At 44.5% G+C, this 18,390-nt stretch overlaps 1 protein-coding gene across 1 annotated transcript in view; it reads left to right on the top strand.

The window, feature by feature from the left end:
* Positions 1 to 18,390, top strand: part of antxr1c (ANTXR cell adhesion molecule 1c) — an 83,819-nt gene that overhangs the window by 56,957 nt on the left and 8,472 nt on the right. The window contains exons 12-17 of the mRNA XM_080789561.1: positions 5,159 to 5,237; positions 6,711 to 6,806; positions 7,473 to 7,511; positions 9,992 to 10,093; positions 10,484 to 10,651; positions 11,669 to 11,749. Coding sequence (XP_080645687.1) covers positions 5,159 to 5,237; positions 6,711 to 6,806; positions 7,473 to 7,511; positions 9,992 to 10,093; positions 10,484 to 10,651; positions 11,669 to 11,749 — 565 coding nt within the window. The remainder of the gene's footprint in view (positions 1 to 5,158; positions 5,238 to 6,710; positions 6,807 to 7,472; positions 7,512 to 9,991; positions 10,094 to 10,483; positions 10,652 to 11,668; positions 11,750 to 18,390) is intronic.

Genomic DNA, 18,390 nt, shown 5'->3' with positions numbered 1-18,390 from the left:
GTTTGATAGCAGTTATTAGCTCCCGAGGGGCGTGTCAGTTCTCCTTTAAGTAAAAGTATAAATACTGCAATGTGGATGTACTCCGTTGCCTCTGCATGAGATGTAGCGGGGAGGAAGTCAAAGTGTTGGAAATTGGAAATGCTCCAGTAAAGTGATAGTACCTCAAAATATTACTTATAAGGGCCACTTCACCCCTTTTGCAACCAGAGCTTATTTTAATGATGTTTAGAACACAAGAAACACTATTTATTGGGGTTTTTATGTGTGTAATATGGTTTTTTTTAAAGATATTTTAGTCATGAAGCCATGTTCCAATGACCAAAAACCTGTCATGAAAATGTGGTCTCACTTCCTCCCTGGACTACAAAGTCACACCTCCATTGCAGCCTCCCCCCCATCTCCACAAGGAGGGGAAGTGCACTGAAGCATTATGGGCATTGTAGGAATTCAGCAATTCAGTCAAACCCTGTAGTCAAACACACAGACTTCATTATTGTCCTGGCCATAGGGTGCACATTTCAATGTGTGCTGCTGTTTATCTACTACAAATACTACTAACATTGCGTGACTGCAGTTTCTTTCCAGTGGTGAAATGTCCCTTTAAGTACAGTACTTGTACATAGTTACTTTACAACACTGCCAGCGGCTCTCTCCATTTCAATACCGGGGCTAATGCGTGATGTGGTTTTAAACACAAGAGAGTTTCATTTTGATCCAGGCAGCACCACCACCCAGTGCTAGATGGCCTTCAACCAGCGTTTTCATGTCGTGTGTACTGTATTCATAACGTTTTTTTGTAGAGCACTCCAGCTGTGCTCTGCAGTCTAATTGGGAACCGATTTTGGACAATACACAAAACAGCAGTTTACAAGCACACTAAACTAAAGCACAAGACATGTATTCTCCATTCCCACGTCGGGAGTTCTGAACTATATATATAGTTCGGAGAGTCATGGTTCAGACGAAAAGTTCTGAGACCGCCCTTCAGAGGTTTGGAATGACGTCAATTTGTAGTTATATCGCCTCCCTTTCCGAAGAAAAGCTCAGATTTCGGATGGAGAACAAGCCGCGCTGTATACACACCCATGGTACCGTTATCAAAGCGACATTTCGCAGATCTTTGTTTGGTTTTGCAGAATAGAATAGAATAGAACATGGTTTACAAAATTGGGATGATTAAGGTCTCAATTGGGTCGGCGAAACCACATTAAGATCAATGGTTAAAAAGGGGGAAATAAAAACTAAATAAACATGTATCGGTATCTCGGTATCAGTATCGGCTATCGGCTAGATTGTTATTTTACACATCGGTATCGTTGCATACTTTACTTATCAGGTGAAGTTTGGTACTATTGTGTAAAACAAGTAAACCCGGGTCATTACTGTAATCACACTAATGCTACATCCAAATGCTTTAATCAATGTATGTATTACCATAACGTCATTATTCACAGTAATCAGTTATTAGTGTCCATGCATGCTCTCGTACACTCCCTCAAAGTAGTACTGTCTATTTATCACATAACACTGTCTCCCTCTCAGCTGTCCTACTGTCTGTCTCTCCTACATTGTCTCCCTCTCAGCTGATCTACTGTCTCTCCTACACTGTCTCCCTCTCAGCTGTCCTACTGTCTGTCTCTCCTATACACTGTCTCCCTCAGCTGTCCTGTACTGTCTGTCTCTCCTACACTGTCTCCCTCTCAGCTTTCCTACTCTGTCTCTCCTACACTGTCTCCCTAGCTGTCCTACTGTCTCTCTCCTACACTGACTCCCTCTCAGCTGTCCTACTGTCAGTCTCTCCTACACTGTCTCCCTCTCAGCTTTCCTACTCTGTCTCTCCTACACTGTCTCCCTCTCAGCTATCCTACTGTCTCTCCTACACTGTCTCCCTCTCAACTGTCCTACTGTATGTCTCTCCTACACTGTCTGTCTCTCAGCTGTCCTACTGCCTGTCTCTCTACACTGTCTCCCTCTCAGCTGTCCTACTGTCTGTCTCTCCTACACTGTCTCACTCTCAGCTTTCCTACTGTCTCTCCTACACTGTCTCCCTCTCAGCTGTCCTACTGTCTGTCTCTCCTACACTGTCTGTCTCTCAGCGTTCCTACTGTCTCTCCTACACTGTCTCCCTCTCAGCTTTCCTACTGTCTCTCCTACACTGTCTCCTTCTCAGCGTTCCTACTGTCTCTCCTACACTGTCACCCTCTGTCACTCTCTGGGCTGAAGAACACTCAAACTGTTCCTACTTTGACTTTGTAACTCGCTCAGGGAGAGAAAAAAATCACATAACCTATAATCCTGTCTAAAATGGAAACTTTTGCTTTCGGCAAAAAAGTGGTTTCAACTCTTTGACTGACTGTGCTTTAGAAGCACTGCTGCTAGGCTATAGCTGTTGATATTTCCATAGGGCAGATATGTGGCCTTCATGGTGTTCGTCAGCGAATAGCGTTAACATCAGTCAGCCTCAGCTCTCGCGGCACAAGCCACTCATTCAGACCTGAGATCAGCTCCAACAGTAACACATACACCCCCCCCCCCCCATTTTTCTATGGAAAAATACAAGCTACAAGTTAAGCATACAAACTTTGTCACAGTAACAACGTTCCTCTGAGGTATTCTGGAATGTTGAGACAAAAAGGAAAATCACACCCGTGTTAAGTGAGTGGTGGGGTCCCCCGGAAGTTCCAGACCCACAGGAACAAGCCCAGAGTGGCGGCACGGGCCCCGTGTCGGAAACGGTCGAGAAATTACCGTTACCGTGTGTGTGGGTAACAAAACAATACGATACAAAGTCAAACGATATGATATTTGCTGTTTACAGATCGATACACTCGATACAGTTACTATATCGTTACACCCCTAGTTTGGTTACTTTGCTACTGTATACATTAACAGTTATCGTGCCATTGGCGTTGATCTACGATTCTACGGCAATTAACCCATTCTGACCTGAGATCAGATTCATACGAGGTTCCACTGGAACACACACTGGTCTGATGAACCCATTCTGACCTGAGATCAGATTCTAAAAATGTCAGTCATTCTTTGATTTTTCAAAAATAGCAGACCTACAAGCTCGTAAGCGCGCCACTCGGTGGCGCGCTATGAGCTTGTATAGAATGGGTTGTATTCAGAATGGGTTAATAAATGCTACGCTCCACGTCATTGCCGTTGATGTATTTGTGTTTTATAGTGCTTTTGATTGATCATTGATCAAGTCATAATGCTACTCACGTTAGCATCTGGTTGCTATAGCTGTTGTTGTCAATAACACTGCCTCACACCATCTTGATCATCGTGCCCCCGGGGGCGGGGGTCCCGAGACATTGCCAAAGCATTTCCGGGGGTCCCCGGCCAAAAACGTTGAGTTTTTGGTAGGACGCACGCGGCACGCACGCACACACGCACAGATTGTTGTGGTTGAAACCGCCAGCTGTTTGTTGTCAGTGAAATATGCTTAATGCACACACAGGTATATCCAGCCTTTGTCTGTCTGCGCCTGTCTGTCTGTCTGTCTGTCTGTCGGTCTCATGCCTGCAATCCGTCTGTCTTCTTTCTCTTTGCCACCCTGTCTCTCTCTCTCCACAAGTCTCTGCGTCTCTCCTTTTATGTCAGGAAACGAGATAAGTCTTATCAGGTCAAAATGGTCTACGTTTTTTATATGCCAGAACCCATTAGTGTGCGTGCGTGCGTGCGTGCGCACCGGGCCTTTATAAAGTGGCCCTCCTAAAAGCACAGACCATATGAGAGGGTCCAGGGGGGGGAGATGGTAAAGCTATGCCTTTCATCAACATGTGTCAAAGCAGCACGCACTCCCTGAAACCTGAGGTCAGCGAGCGATTCTTAGAATGCTTTTTCACCCAAGTTGATCTCCTGTTGCATGTGTTTGTTAAAGTCGCTGTGATATACCGATAACTGGCAGGGAATAAACTTTGGCTGCAAGTTGTTGTAATGGAAATGTTCTATTAAAAACGAGCTTTAGGCCCACTAAAGATTCCACAAGGGTGAAAGCACGATGAGTCAAAGTTTTATTGAAAGCTTCCAAGAGAAAAGAAAATGAAACCCAACTGTTGGAGTTGCTATATCGCAGTATTAATCTCACATTTTTCTGATTTTGAAAACATGCGAAATATTTTTGTCGCGGGATTGTGAATTTAATCACGTGGGGACCCAGAGGTAAGGCGTTGACACTATGGCAGGTAAATAACATGTTGGGACATGTGGGATGCATGTACACAATTCAATTTCAATCCAAAGGGCTTTATTGGCATGAGAAAACATGCATTTACATTGCCAAATGTGTGCACCGAGATCACTCTGTGCAAATTGTGCGGGAATACACGCAATGAGTCTTTAGGGTGGTTGTGTTCCATTTGATATCCTTCTCCTATCACAGCAGCTCACATATTTTGCTGCTGTGTTTGCACATTGTTGCGTTACATACTAGTCATGTTTTCAAAATCTCTGTGATTGAAATCTGTGGGTATAGTATCATGTGTCTCTGATGTCTTGGTACAGTGGATATGGTTATGAAATGTGCATCCGTGTTATACTAATTGAGCGTCGCAGTCCCTTTCAGAAGGGCACCGGGAAATAATTCCCCATACATTTTTCCCATAGGCGTTCCAAAAGGTATTTTACTATTTATTTAAAGATCTGTAAGCCGAGTTGACAAACCATGACAATATTATTTATGTTTTTGTGCCGAACAAATATAATTAGAAAAAAGTGTTGTACCCTGTTCTTTTCTTCTTTATTATTATTATTATTATTTGTTCGGCCGGGGAAAAAAAATGTCTTTATTGTCATGATTTGTCAACTCGGCTGTTGGCTTTGTCCGAGGCTTTAAAGGTCTTGAAATAAATACTTTTTGAACCGAAACATGAATAGGACATTAGTTCCTGGTGATTTCAATTCAAATAATAGCAAAAAATAGCTGATCGGCTATTTCTGCTACGACGGTAATAGGCAATGTGGCCCCTCTGGAGTGAGTGTGGAAATATAGTGGCCCTCTCCATCTTCAATGTCGCCCATCCCTGCAGCCCTTGACGTTATCTCTCTCCATGTCGTCCTTAATGGGCTCTGGAATCTGGAATGTAAATGTATGAATGACAACCATGTGGAGAGTCTCACCTCCGTGTCTGTGTCTGTGTCATTCCAGGGTGATTTATCTCCAAGTCAGCATGAACGGAGGCCTGTCCTTCATCACCAGCAACGTTCACATCACCACTACAGAGTGTGTAAGTATCAGGGTTGATTTTGTCGACTAAAACTCGTCTCTCTCTCTCTCTCTCTCTCTCTCTCTCTCTCTCTCTCTCTCTCTCTCTCTCTTAAAAGAGACAATGTGAGATGATAATGTAATGTCTAAATCTATGCTTGAAATGAAGAAACCAAATAAGTAGCGTGCCTGATGAAATAATTAGGTTGAAACCTCAGATGTCAATAATCACCCGCTTGGCAAAGGGGAGACATTGCGCTTTTGACCTTGCAGCCAAGGTTATACGTAATTGTCAACAATAAAACTTCTGACAAGTCTGCATTATCAAAGGCACTTTATAGAGTTTATACTCACTCTAATGATTGATTAAAATAAAATTCCATTCATTAAAATAATCTGTTTTTCAGTGTATAATTTCTCTGTTATTCCTTCTCCAAAATGAGTTAATAGCACAGGCAGACTCTTCACATACTACTAGAGCATGTCTGAAATAAATGTCAGAGCTGAAATCGACATGTAAATTTGAAATAAAAGCTTAAACATGTAGCTATAGGCGTAATGTTAGAGACCACAGAAGTGAACCGTCCCAAGCCTGTTTTCTCAACTCGCTGACATTAGACTCTATAAGCCACACATCTCCAAAACTGGTGGGTCAAACTGAACAACCAATACGTCAATTTGAAGCTATATATGATTCCCCTGCTTTCACGTGACGAAAAACAATCCAATGGCAGCGCCCCTCAGTCAAATTTGGCCACATGCGAAGAACTATTGACAGATGAGGTCACCGACCGACGCCCTATCAGTTTAAAACCACACATTCCCAAAAAAAAAGGGTCTCATCTAAGCTAAAGGGGGAAGAACACAGGGCTACTCATTGGCAGAGACCATATGTTCCCGACGAGCCTCCCATGCGTGGGTAAAGAAAGATCAATTCCCCCGACTCCTCTTATTACTGAGCCAAAACCACCGATGTCCCACCCATGCAAGCTTTTCCCAAAGCCTCAAAGTACCACCCAGAGCAACACCGTCGTAGTCAGTCAGTCACTAGTTCTCCACGACACACACACACACACACACACACACACACAGCCATCGTTGCCACAAGATGCCTCAGTGATTAAACAGCCACACAGCTCAGCACCCCCCAAGATAGATAGAGGAAAGTCTAACCACAAGAAGAGATACACAGCCTCATGGGTCTAATGGGAACCACACTGCACTGGCCTCAGCCATGCAGAGCAGACCCCCACTCGTTTAAAAAAGACCCTCCGTGGTTTGGTTAAGAAGAACCTTTACCTGCTAATAACACGTGTGCGCTGTAGCCATGGGATTGAATCCCACCACATCAGTTGAACTGTTTTGTGTGCGTGGGTGTGTGTGTGTGTGTGTGTGTGTGTGTGTGTGTGTGTGTGTGTGTGTGTGTGTGTGTGTGTGTGTGTGTGTGTGTGTGTGTGTGTGTTTGTGCATGCGTGGTTTCTGTCCTCCCATGCAGTTCGATGGCACCATCCTGTTGATAACGTTGCTGGTGCTGTTCCTCCTACTGGCCCTGCTCTTCATGTGGTGGTTCTGGCCTCTCTGTTGCACCGTGGTACGTCTATATGGTTTATCCTCTCTGTTGCACCACGCGTGGCCTGTCTATATGGTTTACCTCTCTGTTGCACCACTGTGGTACGTCTCGCCGTTTACGTCTTACACGTTAACACGCAGAGGAACGGGACGCCACAGTCGTTATCATTGTTTACTGTGTTAACAATTTTAATGCCATAAGGTTGCGTTACATAGACAAAAAAATTGCCATTTTTATTGTAGATTGTGCTATTTAATTAAGTGCCGTTTTCAATTTGCTTGCTTTGAGCCTAAATGTTGACAAGGGTTTTAACACAACTCCTAGCAACGAGACACTGTTATGCAAACAAGCACGTCATTCCCGATAGGCATGTATGAGACCAACTCTGTTTGCGCTTGAACATTTTGGACCGATCGGCTTCTATTAGTGCATGTGGTTGCAGCTCAAACCAATCTCATGGAGAGACTCTACAGTGACGCAACGCTGTTTGTGATGCAGTTAACCCCATTAGGGTCATCTTTGAACGCCAAGCAGAGCCAAACAAATGTGCTCTTTATTAGGTCGACGTTTCGGTCGTTTAGACCTTCATCAGGACATTGTCTCTCGAACGTTATAGGATTGAGAAGACATTTGTAGATTGGAGTCCTCAGGTTAAGTAAAATGTGTCGTCTCCTTCCTGTGTTGCAGGTGATCAAAGAGCCCCCTCCTCCACCCCCTCCAGAGCCCGTAAGTTTGATATTTTTGCTATACGTCGCAATGTCCACGCATGCACTCAATGCACACGCATGCACTCAATGCACACGCATGCACTCAAAAACAAACCATACATACACTGTGTAGGGCTGCCGTAATTGTCCAAAAATTGGATTCGGATATTCGTTTTAAAAACCCACGTGGATTCGAGCAATTCGAGCCATTCGGATTTCGGATTTCAATTCGAGCCATTCGGATTTTTTAATAATTATATTTACACCAATACAACCTGAGACATAACATTTAAGATCGCATTGCTGGCGCAACTCTCTCTCTCTCCGCCCATTGCTGTTGCTGAAAACTGAGTTGGAACACAACGCATACATTCTCCCTTTTCCAGTAAAACATTTTTCTTAAATGAGCAATCCTACCACACAGCCTTATCAAAACGAGGCACGGAGGCAGTATTAATTCACAGAACAGAACACTGCATTGCTGCTGCTGCAGCTGCTGCCGGGGCACCACATTTCATCCTTACGCATTTTATTTATCTTTTTATAATTTCCTGAAGGATAAAGTCGCTTCATGATTGAAGATTGATGAGTGATAGATCTGTGTGTTGTCTAACAAGCCCAAATTGATTAAATCAATTAATTACCAGCAGCCAGCTGCATTATTATTATCTGTGGACTGTGGGTCTGCTGCCGACGTTATGAAACTTTTTAGCTGGCTAGCTGCGCTCCGCTGTTATGCTCAAATTAGTGACCCCAAAGAATTCTGAGGCAACATGGCTGGAGACGAGGCAGCCAATCAGAACTGCGCTGCGCTGTATAGTCTGTGTTTAGGAAGAGTGCGAGGCAGCTGATTTATTCTTCAATGTATGCCGTTGTCGGCGTGTCGCGTGGCAAATATATCTAATCTACAAGATCACAAGTCACAACGCTTACCCATGGCACTGAAAACTAATTATAATAATAAATAAAAAAATTGTTTTTATTATTATTTTTCATTCGAACCTTAATTTTATATATTCGGTTATTAATTATTTATTTTTTTCGAAACTATATTCGGATATAGAATATTCGTTGGCAGCACTAACACTGTGTGAACCACTCACTCCCTGTGGGGTCACACAGGTTGAGGAGACCACAAACCCACTCCAGCTCTCTCAGTCACCACATCAGTCCAAACCAAACCACTGCAACCCACACAGAGTACCGTACCCACTTCCTGGGTTATAGTTCTACTACTACACGCTCTGCACTTTACTGATCTGCACTTCTCAGCTTAATCCATTTAGGACAGGAATTAACGCATAATGTGTCGCGTTATAGCTTTAAACCGCTTTTAACCATTATCTTTTAAACTTTACCTGTTGAAAAATAGCAGATCTACAAGCTTGTAGATCTGCAATTTTTGAAAAATCCTGAAAATGTGGTGCAAATCTTTGAATATATATTATTTCAGAGCGAACGTTTGCAAATCTTTGCTTCTGGGGGGGTCCCTGGAACAACATATTTACAGATGGCGGCCAAATACATAATTCTGGGGGTCCTTGACATGAAAAGGTCTGACAACCACTGACATAGTTCGGTTTTTCAGGATTTGGAAACATTTTTTTTAGAATCAGCCTCAGGTCTAAATGGGTTAAAGAGTGGCACGCTTGTGTACACTGTGTAACCGTGTGTGTGTGTGTGTGTGTGTGTGTGTGTATGTGTGTGTGTGTGTGTGTGTGTGTGTGTGTGTGTGTGTGTGTGTGTGTGTGTGTGGGTGTAGGCGACTATTGTATTGTGTGTGTGCACTTAATGGTCTGTACTTGTAAACCCGAACCGCGTAAAACTAAACTTCCGCCAGTGATGCGGTGCAGTAAGCATGCGTTGTATATACGTTGTTTTTAGAAACAGGAAGACAGCCCACGTGTCCTAGCTGTGCTGTGCGGTCTCGTTTTGTTTATTTTTTGATTATAACTATGACGAAAAATGCTATAGTCGACTACCTTTTTTCACTGACGAAAGCTAATTAAAAAAACGAAATAAAAACTAATAATGTTTGTGAGGGACTATATAGTGGAGAAGAGACCATTTTATGTTTGGTTGCGACCAGGTGTTCGTCGACTACCTTTTTTTCACTGACTTAAACGAAATAAAAACAAAAAACAATTATAGGGAGGGACTATAGTGGAGAAGAGACCATTTTATGTTTTATTAAATTATAATTATAATTTAATATAATATATAATTATTTAAATTATACGACGACACCAAGGCCCGCCCAAAAAAAGATCAACCCTAGATTTAGTCGACTCAAATCTTGTTATTTTAGTCGACTTAAAGTAGACTAACACTAAACCATTTCATTCAAAAGACTATGACTATGTGAAACTAAATAAACAATGGTGGTGTGTGTGTGTGTGTGTGTGTGTGTGTGTGTGTGTGTGTGTGTGTGTGTGTGTGCGTGTGTGTGTGTGTGTGTGTGCGCGCGTGCGTGCGTGTGCGTGTGCGCGTGCGTGTTAGGACTCGTCAGATGACGAGGACGGCATGCCCAAGAAGAAGTGGCCCACCGTGGACGCCTCGTACTACGGAGGACGAGGAGTCGGAGGAATCAAGAGGATGGAGGTGAGATTCATATAGTTTTAGCATATAAATAATACGCCGCTGTACGACACATGCAGCTGCACAAACCTGTACTGTTTAACCCATTCTGAACGGGAACCCATTTTGGTGTTATAGCATCATGTTATGCTTTAGCTATTGAAAAATAGCAGATCTACAAGCTCGTAGCGCGCCACCGAGTGGCGCGCTACGAGCTTGTAGGTCTGCTATTTTTGAAAAATTCAAAGAACGACTGACATTTTTTTTAAATGTGATCTCAGGTCAGAATGGGTTAATCAAGACCAGTGTGTGTCCAGTGGAAACCCCGTATGAATCTGATCTCAGGTCAGAATGGGTTAAGAATAAGACTGTATAAAGGGACGTTCTTAGAGTGCGTGTGCGCCTGGTTCCTAGGTGCGCTGGGGAGGGAAAGGCTCGACGGAGGAAGGCGCCAAGCTGGAGAAGCCCAAGAACGCGGTGGTGAAAATGCCCGAGCAGGAGTTCGAGCCGTACGAGCCCAAGCCCAAGAAAATCCACAGCAAGAAGCCCCCGCAGGACAGGAAGTGGTACACGCCCATACAGGTAAACAGGAAGTGGTTGCACGCCCATACAGGTAAACAGGACAGGAAGTGGTGCACGCCCATACAGGTAAACAGGACAGGAAGTGGTGCACGCCCATACAGGTAAACAGGAAGTGGTACACGCCCGTACAGGTAAACAGGACAGGAAGTGGTGCACGCCCATACAGGTAAACAGGAAGTGGTTGCACGCCCATACAGGTAAACAGGACAGGAAGTGGTGCACGCCCATACAGGTAAACAGGACAGGAAGTGGTGCACGCCCATACAGGTAAACAGGACAGGAAGTGGTGCACGCCCATACAGGTAAACAGGACAGGAAGTGGTGCACGCCCGTACAGGTAAACAGGACAGGAAGTGGTGCATGCCCATACAGGTAAACAGGAAGTGGTACACGGCTACACGCCCATACAGGTAAACAGGACAGGAAGTGGTGCACGCCCATACAGGTGAACAGGCTGTCTCTTATTGGCGCAGTGATTGCACGAATATAGGGACGTGCACACATAAGACATCAAAGGGGGGATTCTGCCCTTTTACCAGTCTGTAAAAACAACTGCCCTCTCCAGACCATGAAATGCAAATGCCCTCCTTTCCATGCCATCCATATACGTATGTATACCGGAATTAAGGCATGCAGCATTCGGGAGAATTGCTTTTTTTCCCTCCGAAGTCTCCTGAACTTGGAACGTAGAATTTGGCAAATTGAACAAATTTGTTTAGAAAGCCATGACGTTACGCCACATCTCCACTAGCTATAAAGAGCCCCTGCCTCTCTAACACCCTCTGCACGCCCCTGGATATTAGACACAGGAGTTCTTGTGATTGTATAGTGTATACGCATAGTTTCATTATACTATTTACGTATGATTCATGATGACTATTTTTATGTATGTGATGTATTAGCATGTTTTTGGTCTTGCTCACTGTAAATCGCTCTGGATTAAGAACGTCTGCTAAATGCCTAAATTGAAAACATCCTAAATGTGTGTTTTGTGGCCGTCCTCCTCCTCCTCCTCAGGGTAAACTGGACGCCATCTGGGCTCTGTTTCGCCGCGGTTACGACCAGGTGTCTCTGATGAGACCTCAGCCCGGAGAGCATGTGAGTATACCCGCCGCAGTGCATTCTGGGAACAGGGTTTTTCAAAGTGGCAGCTGACCCGGAGGGCATCATCAAGTGGGGGAGGGGATTGAAAATTGGAGCAAAAAAAAAAAAGAGAGAAAAAAGTCAACTCAAATTATTTTCATAACATTATTTTGGCAGTTTCACCACTTTTTAAATCTCAGTATTGGTCATGTCATATTTGTCATATACGTATCTTGTCAAAAATAACAGGTCCACGAGCTCACGGCGATCAGTGCCGCGCCATGTGCTTGTGAATTGCCTTTTCTTCCCCATTATAGCTGTAAGAGCAATTTGAGCCATGTATAGATCTATTTAGTGCTGGCTTTTGTCAATTTGTCAATCAAGGCCTAGGTTGCCATGGTTACGGGGAGGGTATTTAACCCTGGCCCTAATCAGGTGCAGGTGTTGCTAACGGGGCAAACAGTTTTTAGACTGTGATTCCCTGTGTGTTTGAGACACTACTTTGGTTTATTTATAGGCTATAAAGGTATAGGACTTTGGCAGAGCAAATGAATATAATTTAATATACTCTATGCACATGTTGGGACATCAGTTCCTGGAACACACGTCATAACATCAAGCTGGCTGTCGGTAACCATGTAACGTCTAATAATGACATTTCGGCACTACGTACAATAGCCCTTTGCTGCAATATGGGGGGTGGGGGGGGGGGGGGGGGGGTTGTGGGGGCAGCACCCAGAAGCTATGGCTATTTTGGGGGTCTTTTGGCGTGGAACAAGTGTGGGAATAACCCCTGCACCAAGGGAATACAAAAAAAGTAAATAAAGTCAGTTTTACCTGAGCTTATAGTTTGTTTATTGTACAGCGTTTCAGTTTGCTTTGGTCTACTCTGTCTGAATTTAGATTAGCGACCTTTAGTTTAGTCTAGTTTAGTTCAGTGTTGTCTGGTCTAGTCGAACAGCTGCACAAGATACAGGGATAAGTGAAACAATGTTTAAAATGCAAGGCTTTGAAAGCTGATGATATTATTCATTTGTTAGGCAAGATAGACGGCTTGTAAAAGCTTCTCGCTTCTTTTTCATGCAGGGACGCGACAGAAAGATCTAACTAATCGATGTAATTGCTTATGACAAGTAATGAATGAAGGATAATTCAACAAAATAATATATGGATAATCAATCCGTATTTTGGCCATGTCATGATAGGTAGGCCTGTCAAAAAAAATCGATTCGAGTTAGAATCGCGATTCTAATGCTGTCCGATTCAGAATCGATTCTCATTTTCAAAAAATCGATTTTTCAAAAAAACATTTTTTTTTTTTTTTTTTTTTTTTTACAAATGTACCTGTGCATGCAATGCATTATGGCCTGGGTTTCTGCATAGTGCATTTACTACCAGCTAAGCTAAGCCTGCCAATTGTATTTATTTTACACCTGTTTTAATACTAATGTATTGTTCTGGTATTGAGTGAGAAGAGATTTTGTAACTTTTGTACTGGTTCAAATTTGTGCAAGCTAAATACATGAGACATGTTCTTACTCATGGATTTAACCTTTGTGTGTTTAAATCATTCAGTTGATAAAACCTTTACAATTATACAAGCTTTTTACTAAATGTACTCTGCTTTCATGCCAGAAGACTGGAGTAGATCATGCTAAAATTCAATTTAATTGTTTTTAATAAAATAAAATAAACTGCTTTAGAATCGAAAAAAATCTTTTTTGAATCGAGAATCTGAAAAATCGAAAAGATCGTTTTTGAATCGAATCGTCACCCCAAGAATCGGAATCGAATCGAATCGTGGGACACCTAAAGATTCGCAGCCCTAATGATAGGTGTCAATAATACTTTTCTAGATGAACTATTTTTGCACGACACCGCTGTGTGACAAAGTAGGTTATTAATCTATTTGTTGACAGCACCTCTCTCACCACTGCTAAACACAGATACATACAGTCTCTCTGCATGTATCCGTGTGTGTTAAGGCTGTACCCTAGCCCTGTTTTTAGGACTCGAACTTCGGCAGGAATTTCCGAGCGAACATCCGGACCATTTGTTTCTAATTAATTCATTTCTCCGAGTGCTTTTAACCAGGCTGCAATTCGAAACACGAGATATCCGCCTTGAACATCATGATTAGCGCAGCGCTGAAGAGCGCAGCGCCCACTCTTTATCAATCTCTCTCGTCTCTCCCAACACACACACACACACACACACACACACACACACACACACACACACACACACACACACACACACACACACACACACACATGTGCTCCGCGAAAACCAGCTGATATGCGAGCTCATCATTCCATAAAAATGAGACATGAGTTGAATTCTCAAGCAGCCCCCAAAACATGGTAATTGTGAGTACCTGTACGACTGTCCATATTTTTTGTCAGACCAAAAATGCTGCCCAATGTCTCTGTAAAGGGCCTCACACACCGTCTGCGAACGCCCCGCGTCAAAACAGCCGCCTCCGTTATTTTCAATAACTGCGCACCCGGTGTGTGTTGGGCTTAAGCTTGCTCGCAGGCAGCTGACGAGAGTGTAGCTTGCTCGTTAGCTGTCTCTCGTTCATTAATTTGTTCCACCTGTGTAGGCTCTCAGAAGCGCATTGAGTGTGTGTGTGTGTGTGTGTGTGTGTGTGTGTGCGTGCGTGCGTGTGCGTGTGTGTCACTGTGTCTCTTCTGCTGTCAAGCAAATTATTGTAAACACAACATGAACATAGTATACTCTTATTATGCATATCGCATATTTTCGAGTAAAATAATAATAATAATAATAATAATACATTATTTAATATAAAAAAATAAAAAAATAAAAAACGAATGGTTCAAGCCCATTAATTAAGATTCGAGTGCCAACCTTAACGAGCGAACATTGAAACCCCCGAATGTTCTGGGACAGCCTTAGTGTGTGTCCATCCATACAGCATAGATGTACTGTACAGAGATCATGCACATCCCGCTCTCTGCTGCTCTCTCATTTGATGACAGCCGTCCCATTCTGCTGGATTTGGAAATGCCAAAAGGTTCCATGACGTAATGCTTATTCTAGAGAAGTCTTCGTCTCTCTCTCTCTCTCTCTCTCTCTCTCTCTCTCTCTCTCTCTCTCTCTCTATCTCTCTATCTCTCTCCCCGCTACTCCCCTCTCTCTCTCACAGCGTTGCCTACGCAAGTCACATTTTGCGGTTTTGTTAGGAACTTGCCAAAACATTTCCCCCCAGGCCAGGACAGGCCAGGCCAGGCCCGGCCAGGCCAGCGGGCTTTAGGCCGTTTTCCAGCTCGTGTAATAGTTGTATTTCAAAAGCACAGAGGAAATGAGCGCAGGACACCTCTCTCTTTTCATTATACCGAGGGTGACCTGAGGAGAACTCTCAATAATCTGTCCGCCTCGTGTTGCAGCAACTCTGGCAAAAACTAAATGAAAACACCTCTTTGAATCAAGTGAGAGACCCTTCAAGTGTCAACTAAGAAGTCGACTCTGATTTATCCGTTCGGCACATTGACACATGAGGGTGTGTCGCTTGTGACTTTGTGTCTAGCATCGCTCCCGACATGTAAACGTTTCTGGTGACAAAATGTATACAAATCTCTCTCTATAATCTTCTTTTGAAGATATAGCAGACCCGTAAGGGTCCATTTGGTTCCATTCGTACACTCTCAGAGTTACAGGCCTGTACAGGGTCATTTGAAACCCACTCAGGGACAGTTTGAGACCCACTGGGGTAGCAGAGTGAACCAAACACATGCTGTCCACAATAGCAGCACCCTGACTCTGTTTGACTAATGAGCCTTCATTAGTGTCATCGGTGACGCCTGTAAAGGAAGTAGGGAAGGGGCCCAAGTTGTTTCCAAAATGGCAGGTGTGCACAGAGCCCTCGATATCTGTCTAATGATCCGTAGCGCTGGCAAAGATTCTATGAATGGCATCAAGACCGTCTGAGATGTCGCTGTGACAGACAGACAGACGGACAGACGGACGGACGGACGGACGGACGGACGGACGGACGGACGGACGGACGGACGGACGGACGGACGGACGGACGGACGGACGGACGGACGGACGGACGGACGGACGGACGGACGGACGGACGGACGGACGGACGGACGGACGGACGGACGGACGGACGGACGGACGGACGGACGGACGGACGGACGGACAGACAGACAGACAGACAGACAGACAGACAGACAGACAGACAGACAGACAGACAGACAGACAGACAGACAGACAGACAGACAGACAGACAGACAGACAGACATCCCGTTTATTACCCTTGCGGGTGTATCTATTAGGACTATTAGTGCACGTGACGCATCTCAGCAACGGTCAAAACTAAAAACTTAAAAGAGGATTATAAATACCCCCAAAGAGCACTTGAAAGCGGCAGAAAACAGATGTGAGTGTGTGTGTGTGTGTGTGTGTGTGTGTGTGTGTGTGTGTGTGGAAGAGATAAAAAGTATGGATAATAAAACCAAGACATATGGAGCCGTTGCATAACCCAAGAAATATGCATGTCCAGTCTCGCGCAAATGTGAGCGTGGGTTTGTATATGTGCATGTGTGTGTGCGTGCGCGCATTCCACCTGGGAATGCATCCGTGTCATTTTAAATTGCACCGTTGGCTACTCAAAAACAGCAGATCTTCAAGCTCGTACATCTGCTAAGCGTGATTTATTTTTTTTAAACATCCTGAAAGTGTTGAGAACTACAGATTTCTTTGTAGAACCAGCCTCGTGGTCTTCAAGGGTTAATGCATGCATGAATGCGATACAGATGACGATGTCAAGGTTGTTGACGCATACCGGAGATTGTCATTCCGTCACCGTCATGTTTCATGCATTTGCGTGCGTGCGTGCGTGCGTGCGTGCGTGCGTGCGTGCGTGCACAGCACAGCGCTATAGCAGCATGTGAACGACACCCCATGAGAGATAAGCAGAGCCAGGGCTTTACAGAGAGGCCATAAATCAACCTACTGACACAGGACTGTCTGTCTGTCTGTCTGTCTGTCTGTCTGTCTGTCCAACATACTGACACAGGACTGTCTGTCTGTCTGTCTGTCTGTCTGTCTGTCTGTCTGTCTGTCTGTCTGTCTGTCTGTCCAACCTACTGACACAGGACTGTCTGTCTGTTTGTCTGTCTGTCTGTCTGTCTGTCTGTCCAACCTACTGACACAGGACTGTCTGTCTGTCTGTCTGTCTGTCTGTCTGTCTGTCTGTCTGTCTGTCTGTCTGTCTGTCTGTCTGTCTGTCTGTCTGTCTGTCTGTCTGTCTGTCCAACCTACTGACACAGGACTGTCTGTCCAACCAACTAAATACTGACACTGTCATTGACCCGTAAGGGTCCACACACTCAGAGTCACAGACCTGTACAGGGCCTCCACTCCGGGACAGTTTGAGACCCACTGGGGTAGCAGAGTGTTTCCAATGAGCCGACACCCTGACTCTGTTGGACCAGAGCCTTCATTAGCAAACGGACCCACCCCGTAAGGGCCATAAATTACGTCTTGTCAACTCAACTAAACTCTGCCTCAAACTCAACTATAAAATGAATTAAACTCCAGACACCAAAAAGTGTATGTTCTTCTTTACGAGAATCAAAGCCGGAAACCATTATGTCACAAATCACATGACACTTCCACTACGAGGCAGGACCCAACAGCGTCTAACCCGAACCATCTGGAAGCTCTTCCTGTCACAAGCTCTGGTGGAAAGTAACTAAGTACATTTACTCAAGTACTGTATGTACCGTACTTAAGTACAATAAAGGTTCAATCTCCAGTACTTTTACTGCTACTCCACTGCATCTCAGAGCCATTTTTATTTTTACTTTTACTCAATTACAATTATTTGAAAACTTTACGCTGGGGACGCTGTGGGCATGTTCTCTCCCCATCAGTGCCCATACCCGAGGCGGGATTGGTGAAAGGGCCTTTCTGTGTGGAGTTTGCATGTTCTCCCCGTGTCAGTAGGTACCCACACATGTTCTCCCCGTGTCCCCTAGGGTAGGTACCCACACATGTTCTCCCCGTGTCCCCTAGGGTAGGTACCCTCACATGTTCTCCCCATGTCCCCTAGGGTAGGTATACATCTCATGTTCTCCCCGTGTCCCCTAGGGTAGGTACCCTCACATGTTCTCCCCGTGTCAGTAGGTACCCACACATGTTCTCCCCGTGTCCCCTAGGGTAGGTACCCTCACATGTTCTCCCCGTGTCCCCTAGGGTAGGTACCCTCACAAAAAAACATGCCGTAATCCAGGTCTCTAAACTGCCTCCCCCTGGCCAGCCGGGGCGCCTGATGGAGGGGAAAGGAACTGGTTGGACTAACGTGTTCCTTCCACGCGCTATACGTCCAAACAGGGAAACTCCTCCCTGTCAGGTGTAAAGGAGCAACTTGGACACTCATGCATGAAGGAAGCATGAGTTCAAAGTCCGTTGCTCTCCCCAGGTTGGCGGAGGGTGTGTATAGAGCCCAGGACCACAATAGATACTTGACACAGGGGTGAGAAATGGGTTACAAAATCTTGGGATATAAAAAAAAGATTAAAAACTAAAGAAAACATATACCACTTCAACCCTATAGGCTATATACATTTCAGCCATTTGAAAATGGCCGATCTACAAGCTCACAACGTGTCGCGATGCCATAC

This window comes from Protomyctophum bolini (assembly GCF_963924005.1).
Source record: "Protomyctophum bolini genome assembly, chromosome: 18".
Taxonomy (NCBI): domain Eukaryota; kingdom Metazoa; phylum Chordata; class Actinopteri; order Myctophiformes; family Myctophidae; genus Protomyctophum; species Protomyctophum bolini.
This window is presented reverse-complemented; position numbering and strand designations above follow the sequence as displayed.